This window comes from Peromyscus maniculatus, chromosome 7 (genome assembly GCF_049852395.1).
Source record: "Peromyscus maniculatus bairdii isolate BWxNUB_F1_BW_parent chromosome 7, HU_Pman_BW_mat_3.1, whole genome shotgun sequence".
In the NCBI taxonomy this organism is placed as follows: domain Eukaryota; kingdom Metazoa; phylum Chordata; class Mammalia; order Rodentia; family Cricetidae; genus Peromyscus; species Peromyscus maniculatus.
Genome location: NC_134858.1, coordinates 15,887,590 through 15,901,032, shown reverse-complemented (window position 1 = coordinate 15,901,032; position 13,443 = coordinate 15,887,590). Strand labels below are relative to the sequence as shown.

General features: G+C 35.3%; 1 protein-coding gene across 1 annotated transcript; it reads right to left on the bottom strand.

Annotated features, from left to right (window-relative positions):
• Positions 1-258: 258 nt before the first annotated feature.
• On the bottom strand, positions 259-1,254 carry LOC102918808 (olfactory receptor 7D11). The gene has a single exon (XM_006987051.1). The coding sequence runs from the start codon at positions 1,252-1,254 to the stop codon at positions 259-261; it is 996 nt and encodes a 331-aa protein (XP_006987113.1).
• Between the last annotated feature and the right edge of the window lie 12,189 nt (positions 1,255-13,443).

The window sequence follows — 13,443 nt, the reverse complement described above, 5'->3', positions numbered from 1 at the left end:
ATCAAGTTAAGGTGAAGAACATTAACCTTACAATAATGGTTTATAATAAACTCATATGAATTGATGAGCCATAATTCACATCAAATTTAAAATATCAAAAAATACTATAAGAACACTTGTAAACATTAAATAACATGCATAGTGAATTAAAATCATTTCTGTAAAAAATACAAAAGCACAAAGTTACATATACTTTTAGAATAGTGTAAATTAGGCACATGGGGTATGATAGAAAAGGACCACCCAAGATAGGTGTGTTCATAAAATTTTCCTTAGAGTTCTCAATATGAATTTAGTTCTGATGTCAATAATCCAAGATGGACAAGAGGCAACTCTGATGAAAAGTTCTCCAAGGGCACCTTTCACATCCTTGTTTCTCAGGCTATAGATGAAGGGATTCAGCATGGGGCTGATCACAGTATACATCAATGAGGCAAGCATTCTTCTCTGGGAAGAATGGACAACAGAAGAACTGAAGTAAACTCCAAGTCCTGACCCATAGAACAAGGAGACTACACAGAGGTGAGACCCACAGGTAGAAAATGCTTTGTACTTACTCACAGTAGAGGACATCTTTAATAAGGATGAGACAATCTGTGAGTAAGACATAAGGATTCCAGTCATAGGAATCACACCTAGCAGGGAAGTCACCACATACATAAAAACAGTATTGATGTGAGTGTCAGAGTTGGCTACCTTGAGAACCTGAGCCAGTTCACAGAAGAAATGTGGAATTTCAGTGCCTCTGGAGAAGTTCAGTTCATTTATCAATAGAATATGAATCAGGGATACCCAAAACATAATGATCCAAAAAATCAGAACCAGAAGGGCACACACCCGAGAGTTCATGATAACAGTGTAATTGAGGGGGTGACAGATGGCTACAAATCGATCATAGGCCATTAAAGTGAGTAAAAAATTATCCATTCCAGAAAAAGTATTAAAAAAATATACTTGTGTAAGGCATTCTGTATAGGAGATGTCTTTTCTCTGTGACCATATGTTCATCAGCATCTTTGGAATTGTAGTTGAGATGAAACAGATGTCAATAAAGGACAGATTGGAGAGGAAGAAGTACATGGGGTTGTGGAGGTGGGAGTTGGAACAGACAGCCAGGATGATGAGCAGGTTCCCAAGCACTGTGACCAGATACATGGACAGGAACAGTCCAAAGAGAATGGGCTGCAGTTCAGGATCATCTGAGAAACCCAGGATGAGAAATTCTGATATCAGTGTGTGGTTCTCTGTTTCCATATGACTTTTGTATCTGCTGGAGATGAGATAAGTATAGTTTTAAAGTAATAGCCACTGTCAAGTCAAAAAATAACCTGGGGAAACTTGTCTTTCCTCAGGACAATTACTTAACCTCATTTACTTAACCAAGTGATTTTTTTGACCATTTGTAAATATTTGTAATTATTCTTATTTTTATTTGGCCATATATCTCTCTCCTTTATCATATATAACTGCTGTTAATAGAATTTTTCTACATAAACCCACATAGACAATTTATTCTTTAATTAAACCCTCCCCTTCAAAATGAAGTTATCTTATTACTTTCTCTATATAACTGTAGTAATATATTTCTCCTAATAGCTCAATAATGTTCATCAAATGAGATTTTCCCACTATAATCCTCATGTGTTTGTCACTGAGTTCTTGTTTTCTAACTTCATAATTGTTGCTATTGTTATATTTGATATTTAAAAGTACCTTGTGAACAGTATATTTCAATTGGTGTCATTGGCCATCTTAACATTATTATTGATAAAATTAATCTACTCCCTTATGATAATCATTTTCAGTACACAAAATTTCAAAAGTAAATTTTGAACGGTGATTTAGATGTTGAAATCTTTTGTCAGGTCTCTTTAATGTAATTTTGATTCATCCTTTGACATCTGTGTAAACTTGAGAAAACTATGTGAACTCTCCAATTTATCATGCATATTTATGTTGAGAATACTCTTTTAACTAGAGCAGCAGCAAATGATGATGTATTTATTATATAAATACAAGAGGTATGTTTCCTCTTTGAAAATTATGTACCACTTATCATTAATGAGGTTTTTTGCTTCTCCTTTTGAACAGTTGCTTCCCAGTGAATGTCTCTGGGAAGAGAAAGAAGCTATAGAGATGGGAGTAGGAAACAAGAAAGCACACCATCAGTATAAGAAAGCAGAGCGAGTATGTTTTTATATGTTCTTATATATCCATAGGCAGGAGTAGGAATATGTTATTCTGAAATCAGGAGTGTTAATGGTCAAATATATAACCAATGAATCTGATTACAGATATTGAAAGATAATTTAAGCTAAATTGTCATAGAAAAATAAAAGTCAGATTTATGACTTATATAAATTACTAAATTTTCCATGATAGAAAGTGTTGGCATTATGAATACCCGAGAATGCTATTTAATTTGGGACAAAATACCTGAAAAATGATAAAATAATTCTTCCTGTGAGATGGAGAGAGTGAATAGTAGCATCTTTTCTGAAATGGGAATATTTGAGCAAGGACCAAAAGACAAAACCCAAAGGAGCGAAGTATACAAAGCTGAGAGAACAGTATGTAGTTTCTCCATGAGATGGTGATCTGGCATACGGCAGGGAAACAATCAGAGGATGGGGGCATCAAGGACAAAGTATGTGGTTTTCATATTGCCTTCTCTCTTTTCTTTATGTCATTCTAGCATTGATTGAGTCACACTCTTTATTATTCTGAGATCCTGATTGTTTTGTCCCACCATTTGTAAATTGGGGGAATTGCATTTTGCTTATTAAATATTAAGACTTGAATAAATATAAACATTGGAAGTAAAATAAATATTGAAGAGAAATCACTTACAAAAGGAGGATCTTCCAATATTTTCTATAGCTAAATGTAAGTATAGTAAATTTAAACAAAAATGCATTAACAATTTTTAAAGAGAGTAACTCATGATGAACAGGAAATCATAGTTCTAGAAATAGATCTTGAATAAATAGTTATGGAATATGAAACTGGGCAAAGGAAGTCTTACAGGATTCTACAAATCTCAGAAAGAAGTGGTGAATGAATAGATATTCTAGGTAGTGATATTGGAAAAATAAACAATATTGCAAAGATGGAGACATGGAAACAGAATAAGATCGACAAAAGAGACTCAGTGAAACCTGAAGTGCCTCTCAAGTACAGGGTCTTTACAGTGATGGACTAACTAGGCACTTTCCAGTTTGCATTCTTCTAAGGATCTAGCCCAGTACACGCATCCTCACTGCTTCCCATGCCTACCCCACAAGCCCTGATGGGGGAACATCAGCTCTTCCAATGGTCGTTACTGAAGCTGTTTCCTCTTAACCATCTACTCACAGAAGGATCAGGTGAGTTTTCACAGCACAGAGATCAGAGATAGATAAGGAGAAGGAGCATTATTAAACTTTCATATGTCCCAGGGTTTGAATTCTCAAAACTCCTCATTAGTTAAATTGTTCTATTGTTTTTACAGTCTCTAAACTATTTAGTTCCCTTGGGGTACAAAGGAAAGTTGAAAACTGTTAAGTCAATTTTGTGTTTGTGTAGTTAATAGCAAAAGGAGATTGATTTATTTTCTTCAAGAAAGAACTCTCTATCTAGGTTTAATTAAAAATCATGTTATGTCCCCAAAGAAAATATCAATTCTACAACAAACAATGCAAGACAAACCTGTGACAATTCCTTTAATATTAATCTCAGGATTGAGATATATAATATCTGTGCTATCACAAAGGAAAGTAATACTGTTTTTTATTATAATATTCCATGGCTTATTTTTCAATTTTGTTAACCAAAGTAATTATTTAACTTGACAGATAAAATATTATGTATATAGTCCATAAAATATGATGTCTAAGAGTATTTTACATTAGTCATTAATTACAACTGAGAATTAACTTATACGTGAAATTATGATTTTAATATTAAACTATTCCACATGTGTCATGTTTCAGGAATATATCATCACTAATTATGTTTACTCTCCTGTTCAAACCATTATGTATTCCTCAAGCCTAAATAAATTTTGTCATCGTTGACAAGTTTTTGTCTCATATGACCCTTCAAGTGTCTGGACACTGATAATCCCCTCATTTACTTCTCTAGTGTAAACTGGATAAGTTCCAAATATCAATAAGATCGTATGGGATTTTCCTTACTCTACTTGGTTTATTTCAACACACACACACACACACACACACACACACACACACACACACACACACACACACACACACACCACACACACTTTTTTGACCTACTAATTTTTCTTCTAATTGTACCTTATAGATCACCAGCTAATACAATAATTTGGTATTTATTTGTTGTTTTCCTTTCTTATTTACAGTTCTAAAAATAGTGGTTAGCCTGAAAATGGTGGCCCACACCTTTAATCCCAGCACTTGGGAAGCAGAGACAGGTGAATCTCTGAGTTCGAGGCTAGCCTGGTCTATAGAGTAAGGTCCAGGACATCCAAGGCTACACAGAGAAGCCCTGTCTCTAAAACCAAACCAACTAAACCAACTAACCAACCAACCAACCAACCAACCAACCAACCAAACAAACAAACAAACTAAGAAAAGTGTTCAAGGAATCCCTTTTATCCATGGATCTCAATTTTTAAATATAATTATTGATGCACTTCAATGTTACATAATGATAATCATGACTTTTATATTTCTATGCTTGCCATTAAGTCAAATTTTCAGGAAAAGCTGGATCAACATTAAACATTCTACAAGGCTGATTAACACATAAATGACTGTCTAGAATAGGGCTTTTGTAAGCCCACAGTCAAATTTTCTTGGGCTTTTTTAGCTTCCTACAAAGCATTTATAGCCCACCTCTCTGTGTGATCTAACCTCCTTATGTTTATCAGATAAATCCTTTTTGAATACACAAATAAGTCCTTAGGTTCCACTAAAATCTATGAGTAATTTTAGGCAATATTAGAGGCCTAAGGCAGAGAGTTCCCATTTTTCTCAACCACCTACATTATGTTTTTACCAGTGTGTTTGAAAGTATCTTGATATATGATTTAAGACTGGATTTGCTCTCATACAACAAACACTTTACAAACTGTTACAACATTTAAACAGTATTTGAAGTAATGTAAACCTGCATTGGTAGGCTATGGTTATTTATAGCTGACTCCAGAATAAACTATCTCTTATATCCTTTGAGGTAGAGCGGTATTTTTTGTGTTAGTACACAAATCTTGCTTTGCTCATGTACACACCCTATCCTGTTCTCTCTACTACCTCCACTCTGATCCATCAGCCTGACTTCCATAGTTCTCTCTGCTCTATATCCATATCGTCCTTTTTCCATCTCATATTTATAGAAGTAACACATAATACCTTTCATTCTGTGTTTAATACACTTGGCTTGACATGATGCCCTGAGTTCCATCTACTGTTTTGTCTTCAACTCATATGATGTTATAATTTTCATGGCACAACAATATTCCACTGATCTGCAGTAAGATTTTTCTGAATGCACAACATCATTAGATATTATAAACTTTACAGCTTTTGCAATTTCAGTAGGTCATGGTGTGTTTCCATACACACACCAATTTCTTCCAGATTTTCCAATATAATGGATTATAATTTTGAAAATAAATCTTATGTTTCTATGGAATTTAATAGTCTGTTATAATATCCTGCTTTCAACTGAAATTATATCAACATGCTTCTTTTTTCTCTTCCTTTTGGTTATTTTTGGTAAGATTTCTCAATATGTCTTGAATTTTGTTTGTGTTTGATTGTTAGTAGTGTTGATATTCAAACCCAGGACTTTCCATACATCGTATAAGGATTCTCCAAATCTACACCCTCATTCATGATTTTTTTTTTAATGAAAACCTATGCCTTCCCTTTGAAACTTTGTAGTTTTCGGCAGTTTTTCTTCTCACAGCCATAAGACACATCATCTGTTTTCTTATTTGTATATATATATTTCAGTATAAACAGTCATAGTTATAAGGCATCCCATTAGAACAAACTGTCTTTTCTGTGTTCCATATATTCTTATTTCTTTAATTAAATCTGTTCTTTGACAATTTCACACTTATACATAATGTGTACTCAACAATTGTCTCCTCTTACTCTCTACTTCCTTCTCAACTTTCTTCCCTACAAATTATTTTTTCATAATTCTGTGTACATGTTTTGTTTTCTTACCCACTGTTATTAGCCAGGACCCTCCGTGTTGCCTAAGCTAGAAGTTATGTGTTGGAGACTAGTAGGCACAACAGTCGGTACATAACTACTTATTTCCTAGAATCTATCAATAACAAGTAGTTCAGTCGTAAGGGAGAGGACTCTAAGAGTCCTTCTCAATTCTGTCATATATTCTTATATGATGTGTTTTGATTTTCAACTTATTCTATGAAAATTTTAATTCTTGTTTCATTTTTAGTAACTCACATTTATTCATCAAATCTATGTTTGTAAAATTTCTGAAGTTTTCTTGCTGATGATTGTAGCTGAAGTTTTTCTTTGTTAAGCCTGGCCTGTGGTCAGGACAAATCTTTCCCACAGATGTCCTCCAATTAAACACACAGAGTCTTATAATAATTAAAACTATATGGCCTGGTGGCTCAAGCTTCTTGTAGGTAGATTTTACATCTTAAATTAACCCATTTCTATAAATCTATATCTTGCCATGTGGCTTGTGGCTTACCTGCATCTTTACATCTTGCTTCCTCTGTGTCTGGCTCAGGACTTCTGACTCAGCCTTCCTTTTCCCAGAATTCTCCTCTCCCTTTATACTGCCTATTCTTCCTGCCTGGCTACTGGCCAATCAGCACTTTATTTATTAACCAATCAGAGCAACACATTCATAGCATACAGAGTGACATGATTTCTAGTCTCATACCACTACAATCAAAGATGTAAGAAATTATCTCAATTTTTTATTTAACAGTTGTGCTATTGAATAAATTGTGATGTTTTTTGAGAAAGTTCCATGAGTCTCTGAAGAAAATACATATTCAAAAGTTGTAAAATGGAATGTTCTATAAAATCCTGTCTATTTAATTGATAGTCAATCATTCAATTTATATAGTTGAATGTGATATTAAGACAATTTGCATTCATCTAGTCTCAATAACTGTTTTAAAGCAAGGGCATTTGTAAGAAAATGAATATACCTGGAAATAACAATATTAAGAAAATTATCCAGTCTTAGAAATACTGATATCATATGTTTGTTTGTATTTGTGGTTACTGTAATTTATATACCCACATAAAATTCCATATTTATGAACATATAATTGAAATTGTCTAGGGACAAAAGGAAGGAAAAGAAAACGGTGTTTGCCTACATATATATATGTGTGTATAAAAAGTTATATATATGTATAAAAGTTATATATATGTATAAAAAGATATATATATATATATATATATATATATATATATATTTTTATTTTAAAAAATCAAACCAGTGAACATTCCAGCATGGAGCTTGAAAGGGCTCTCAAGTTCCCACACTCTAGCCAAGAACTGTTGATTGCCAATGGCTGCTGGGAGGGAACAGATTGATTCTGTTTTCTTTAAGAGCACGGCCCCTGATACGTCAACCACACTCCACTGGAGGTCTCACACCTGTGAGTATATGGGCAGTACAAATTGGACTCAGAAGAAAATGGAATTAAAAAAAGAGGACAAAAAGTTTGCAGTGGCATGCAGGGGAAGATCTTGGAGGAACTCGGGGAGAAGTGGGGTGATTATGATCAAAATATACTGTATGCATGTATGAAATTAATAAATATATTACATTTTAAAACTTTCTTTTTATTTATTCTTTGTGTCTTTTACGTCATGCCTCTCCACCTGATCCCACCCATCTCCCTCTATCCCCAAAATAAAACAAAATAAAATTTCAGAGCAAAAATGAAAAAGCATGAAGGGGAGAATCTTGTCATCGAGGCCACAGTACAACACAGTGAGTCACACAGTAAACCACATATATTTTTACCTGCAGATGCTCATCACAAAGTAGCATTGGTCTGGTTCAAGGCCCCTGGTGCCTGTTACACCATTGACCCTGGATGCCCAGTGGAACTCTTCCTGGACATCCCCTTGCTACCCTGTGTCAGGGAGATCCTCTAGCCCTGGGTCCACAGGACATGACACCTCCCCTGCCCCCACGCTCCAACAGATCACAGATGGGGCAAATGTGTGTGTGTGTGTGTGTGTGTGTGTGTGTGTGTGTGTGTGTGTGTGTGCGCGCGCGCACGTGCGTGTGTGAGAGAACACATAACTTGGTTCTGGGCCTGGGGAGTTGCAGGGTTGGTCAGCCTGTCAGCTCTTTCCTGTCTTCATCATCAGGGCGTGCTCTCCAGAGTTGCCTTGGTTAGTTCACCCCTTGCAGCAATGAACAAGTTCTCTGGATTTTACATCCTCAGGTCATTTCTCCCACACCTATATCTTCAGGGCACCTCTACTATTGTTGGCTGGGTCCTAACTCCTTCATGGGAGGGGCTGAAAAGGCGTGGCATCAATGGCACAGACATCAGGAGTCAGATAAGAGGCAAATAGCACATAGGTTTAGTCAGGAGTAGGGAGAGCCTTATATGCCTGCTCCCAGCACCCAGGTTGTGGCCCAATCCTGTAACATTGCTTGTAACATATTATTCTAAAATCTTATCCTTTGAATTTTCTTTGAGGAAATTGCTGCTATTCTGATTTGATTGCCTTTGTAAGTGCTTCTTTTTAAAAACATTTTCTATGCAATCAATATATTTTAAACATATTACCTCCCTTCCCTCAAGTTCTTCCTGTGCTTGGCTATGTATGTGCAATCTGATATTTGGGAACTATTGTATTATTTTACGCAGCAGATTTTCTATGGTCTTTAGTCTATACCTCAGTACTTTGTCTATATTAAAAAGTCATGAATTTTGTCTTTAAATGATGTTCCTTGGCTATTGCTTGCCTTGTTAGTAACTTCTATAGTTTTAATCTATTATTCTCAGAGTGTAACTATGCACCACTTATATCTTCAGGATCTAAAACAATCTCAACTTGATATACTCTGCTGATGAGAATTTCCTGAGGTTTCTTATTTTACTGAGAGAGCTTTTCATTTTAGTATTTCTGTTTTGTTTTCTTTCCCAAAATCTGTCTTTATTGAACTTATCATATATCTACACTGTGGTCTTCCTTAATGTATTCAGTTTTATGTTTTTTATCATTTGGTTGGAATTCACTGATGTTAAAAATAATTATTTCATTTTTTGGTATAGCAATACATATATTCCTTAAGAGCCTGTTCTTAAAGAATTATAAATTCTTTATTACTTTTATTGCCTTGTTTTTAGTAATTCTTAAATTATTTTTTTAATATTTTAAAAATTTTTATCACACTCCTATGTGTTCATGTGTGCACATGGTGGGCATGTGTGTGTGCACATGCACTGTATGTGTGAAGGTGCCTGTGTGGGCAAGAATAGGATTTTAGAATCTCTGATGTATAGATTGAATATACATATACAAGAGTGATATAGCTGGATCTTGAGGTAGATAGACTCCTGGCTTCATGAAGAACCTCTACACTGATTTCCATTGTGGTTATATCAGTTAATTATTAAGTATTCATCCATGTCAATGGATGTTATTTGTTTTATTGGTCGTGGCCAATCTCACTAGAGTAAAATAAAATTTCAAAGTAGTTTTAATATACATTTTCTAGATAGATAAGGATGTGGAATACTTCCTTAAATATTTCTCAGTCATTTGTATTTCATCATATGAGAATTCTCTGCTTAGTTCTCTACTTCATTTTTGCTTGTTTTTCCCCTTGGTGTTTTTGTATTTAATATGTTTCACATATTAACCCTCTACCAGATGTATAATTTTTAAGGTATTTTCCTATTCAGTAAGCTGACACTTTGCCAGAAAAAAAACATTGTCTTTTGATGTACAAAAGCTTCTCAGCAAAATGAGGTCCATTTACTAATTGTTACTCTTAATGTTTGGGCTATCAGTGTCATTTTCAGAAAAAAATTCCTGTATAAATACATTCAAACACATTCTCCACTTTCTCTTCTGTCAGATTCAGGGTATCTGGTCTCATGTCAAAGGCTTTGCTCAATATGCAATACAATTTTGTGCAGGGTGATTAATAGGAATCTATTTGCATTCCTCTGTATGAAGCCATCCTCTTTGATCAGTCTCATTTGTTTAAGATGTTGCCTTTCTTCAGTGTTTGTTTTTGGATTCTTTGTCAATAATCAGCTGACTGTAGCAATATTTCTCCCTTCCATCAATAATGAGTCTCTCCATCAATGCCAGATCAAGTCAAATTGAAAAAAGAATAACAATAGTTTTTTTTTTTTTTTTTGAGAACAACTCCTGGATGGGATTTGGGTTACAGAGATCAGGGCCAGAAAAAGTCCACTTCCAATGAAAGTAGGGAGATTTTATAGGTGGTAGGCAAGAGTTGATGATGTGTCTACCACAACCTTGGTTTGTGCCTAAGTATGGTAAAAAACTGAGTGCTTAGGTGGGGACTTGGGTGATTGGCAACTTCAGGTAAGGAATCTGCAATGACCAGAATGTGGAACTGGACTTTTTGGTGCCTTTCCTTTGTTTGGAGACTCTCTGAGTTGATTGAGTTTGGAGAAAGTGACAGGAATGGGGCACTCCGGGCCATGCAGAGGTGAGCCGGAGGTTCCAACTGAACACATAGGTATGTGTAGTTAAGGATGGGAACAATGTGTATCTTTTCATGTCAACACCAAAGTTATATCAAGATGAGAGCAAGTTAATTACTGTCATAAACCCCAGTGAAATATAAATCTGTCAACCAAAGGAGCCAAGGGTCAAGCCGGGCGGTAGTGGTTCATGCCTTTAATTCCAGCACTTGGGAAGCAGAGGCAGGTGGATATCTGTGAGTTCAAGACCAGCCTGGTTCCCAATGTGAGTTCCAGGAAAGGCACAAAGCTACACAGAGAAATCCTCTCTTGGAAAAAAAATCCAAGGGTCAGATAGCTTTGTTGAAGAAATCTACCATACCTTTAAAAAAGAACTAATGTAAATACTTCTGTAATTATACAAATCAGATACTAAAGGAACATTTACTAATTCTTTTTACAAAACCACCATTATCCCAGTACCAAAATGACACAAGGATCCCACCAAAAATTATAAATCAATATCCTTATGAATGTAGATATAAAAGTTCTCAAAAAATACTTGCAAACAAAGTCTAAGATCACCAAAAATATTATACATCATGACCCTGTTGGCTTCATCTCAGAGATTCAGGAATAGTTAAGCCTATGTAAATTAAAAAATGTAATCTGCCACATAAATAGAATGAAAGAAAAAACACACAATCATCTCATAATATAGAGAAAAAGCCTTTGGAAAATAATTGAACATCCCTTTATGATTAATGGCCTGTGGAGACCAGAGATACAAGAGGCATTCCTCAGCATAATAAGGGCAAATTAAAGCAATTTCACATTGAAGTCTTTAAAGAAAGAAATCGAAGGATATCAGAAGATGGAAAGATCTCCTATGTGCATGGATCAGAAGGATTAACATAGTAAAATGGCCATTTTACAAAAGCAGTTGACAGCTTCAATGCAATCCCTATCAAAATTCCAACACAATTATTTATAGACCTTGAAATAACAACACTCAACTTCACACGGAAAAACAAAAAAGGCAGGATAACCAACACAATCCTGAACTATAAAAGGCCTGTAGAAGGACTCACCCACCATTCCTGATTTCAAATTGTACTACAGAACTAGAGTAAGAAAAACCATGTAGTTTGGGCATGAAAATAAACATGCTGATCAATGGAACCAAATTGAAGACCTAGACACAAATCAACACACTTATGGACACCTGATTTTTTTTAATAAAGAAGGTGGAAATGCACTCTAAGAGAAAACAAACAAATAACAAACAATCAATCAATCAAACAAACAAAAACCAAAAAAATGTGCTGGCCAACTGGATGTCTGTATATAGAAGAATGCATATAGTGGATTAAAGATTTCAACACAAAACCAGAAATACTGAACCTGACAGAAGAGAAGGTAAGGAATAACTTCAAAAGAGTTGGTAGAGGAGACAGTTTTCTGAACAGAACATCATTATTATCAACAATTAATAAATGGGACTTCATGAAACTGAAAATCTTCTGTAAGGCAAAGGACACTGACAATCATACAAATAGGCAACTTACAGAATGGGAAAAAAATTATAAACTCCACACCCAATAGAGGATATCCAAAATATGTAAAGAACTCAAGAAACCAGATATAAAAAATGCAAATAATCCAATTAAAATTGAGGTTCAGATCTAAACAGAGAATTCTCAAAGAGGAATCTTAACTGGTTGAGAAACAAATAAATATTCAACAACCTCAGCCATTAGGGAAATGGAAGTGAAATCTACTTTGAGATTCCAGCTGACATCTGTCATAATGGCTCAGATCAATAACATAAATGACAGCTCATGCTAGACAGGATGTGGAGCAAGGGGAACACTCCTCTATTGTGAGTGGGTATGCAAACTTGACAGTCACTGTGGAAATCAATAGTGCAGTTCCTCAGACAACTGGAAATCAATCTACCTTAAGACCTAGTTGAGCATATACCCAAAGGACACTCTGTTCTACCACAAGGACAGTTGCTCAACTATTTTCAGTGCATCATTTTTAATAATAGTTGGGTACTGGAAACAACATATATGTGTTTCAACCAAAGAATGGATAGAGAATAATAAGTTACATCTACACAATGGAATATTACTACTAAAAAATGATGTCATGAAATTTGTGGGCAAATAAATGCAACTAAGAAAAAAATCATCCTGAGTGAGGTAACCCAGACCCAGAAAGACAAATATGGTATATATTCACTTGTACATAAATACTAGCTATTAAGTAAATGGTAACAAAGCTAAATTCACAGGCACAGAGAGGATAGGTAAAGAGGGGTACTCATGGATTTCCCTGGGAAGGGGAAATAAAATAGATTTTGCAAGTGGACTGGAGCAGGAAGGGATGGAAGCAGGAGGGATCATTTGTGGGTTAGAGATGGATGGAGAGGGTACATGAAGAGATGGCTGGAATTGGTGGTTATTTGGGAGGTGGCATGAAAACCAAGTTCTGTGGAAACTTCCTGGAATCTATGAGGGTGACTATAGTGAGGACTCCTAGTAATGGAGGATATGCAGTCTGAACTGGCCATCTTTTTCAGCCAGGTAAAACTTCCAGTGGTAGACGGGATTGCATTAAGTAGATTTGTTGCCTAAGGGGATCCCATGGAGATCCCCAAAAAGCCCAGGCTGATGCTAGGACAGAAGGTCACTCTCAGAAAACTGACAACAGGGCACCATTGCCAAGGACAATATTCATACAGGCAATTGAAGATAAGGAAGTAGAGCTGGTACCTG

What these genes read in the sequence shown, in the direction of transcription:
- LOC102918808 (XM_006987051.1), bottom strand. Translation starts at nt 1,254, where the DNA reads ATGGAAACAGAGAACCACACACTGATATCAGAATTTCTCATCCTGGGT.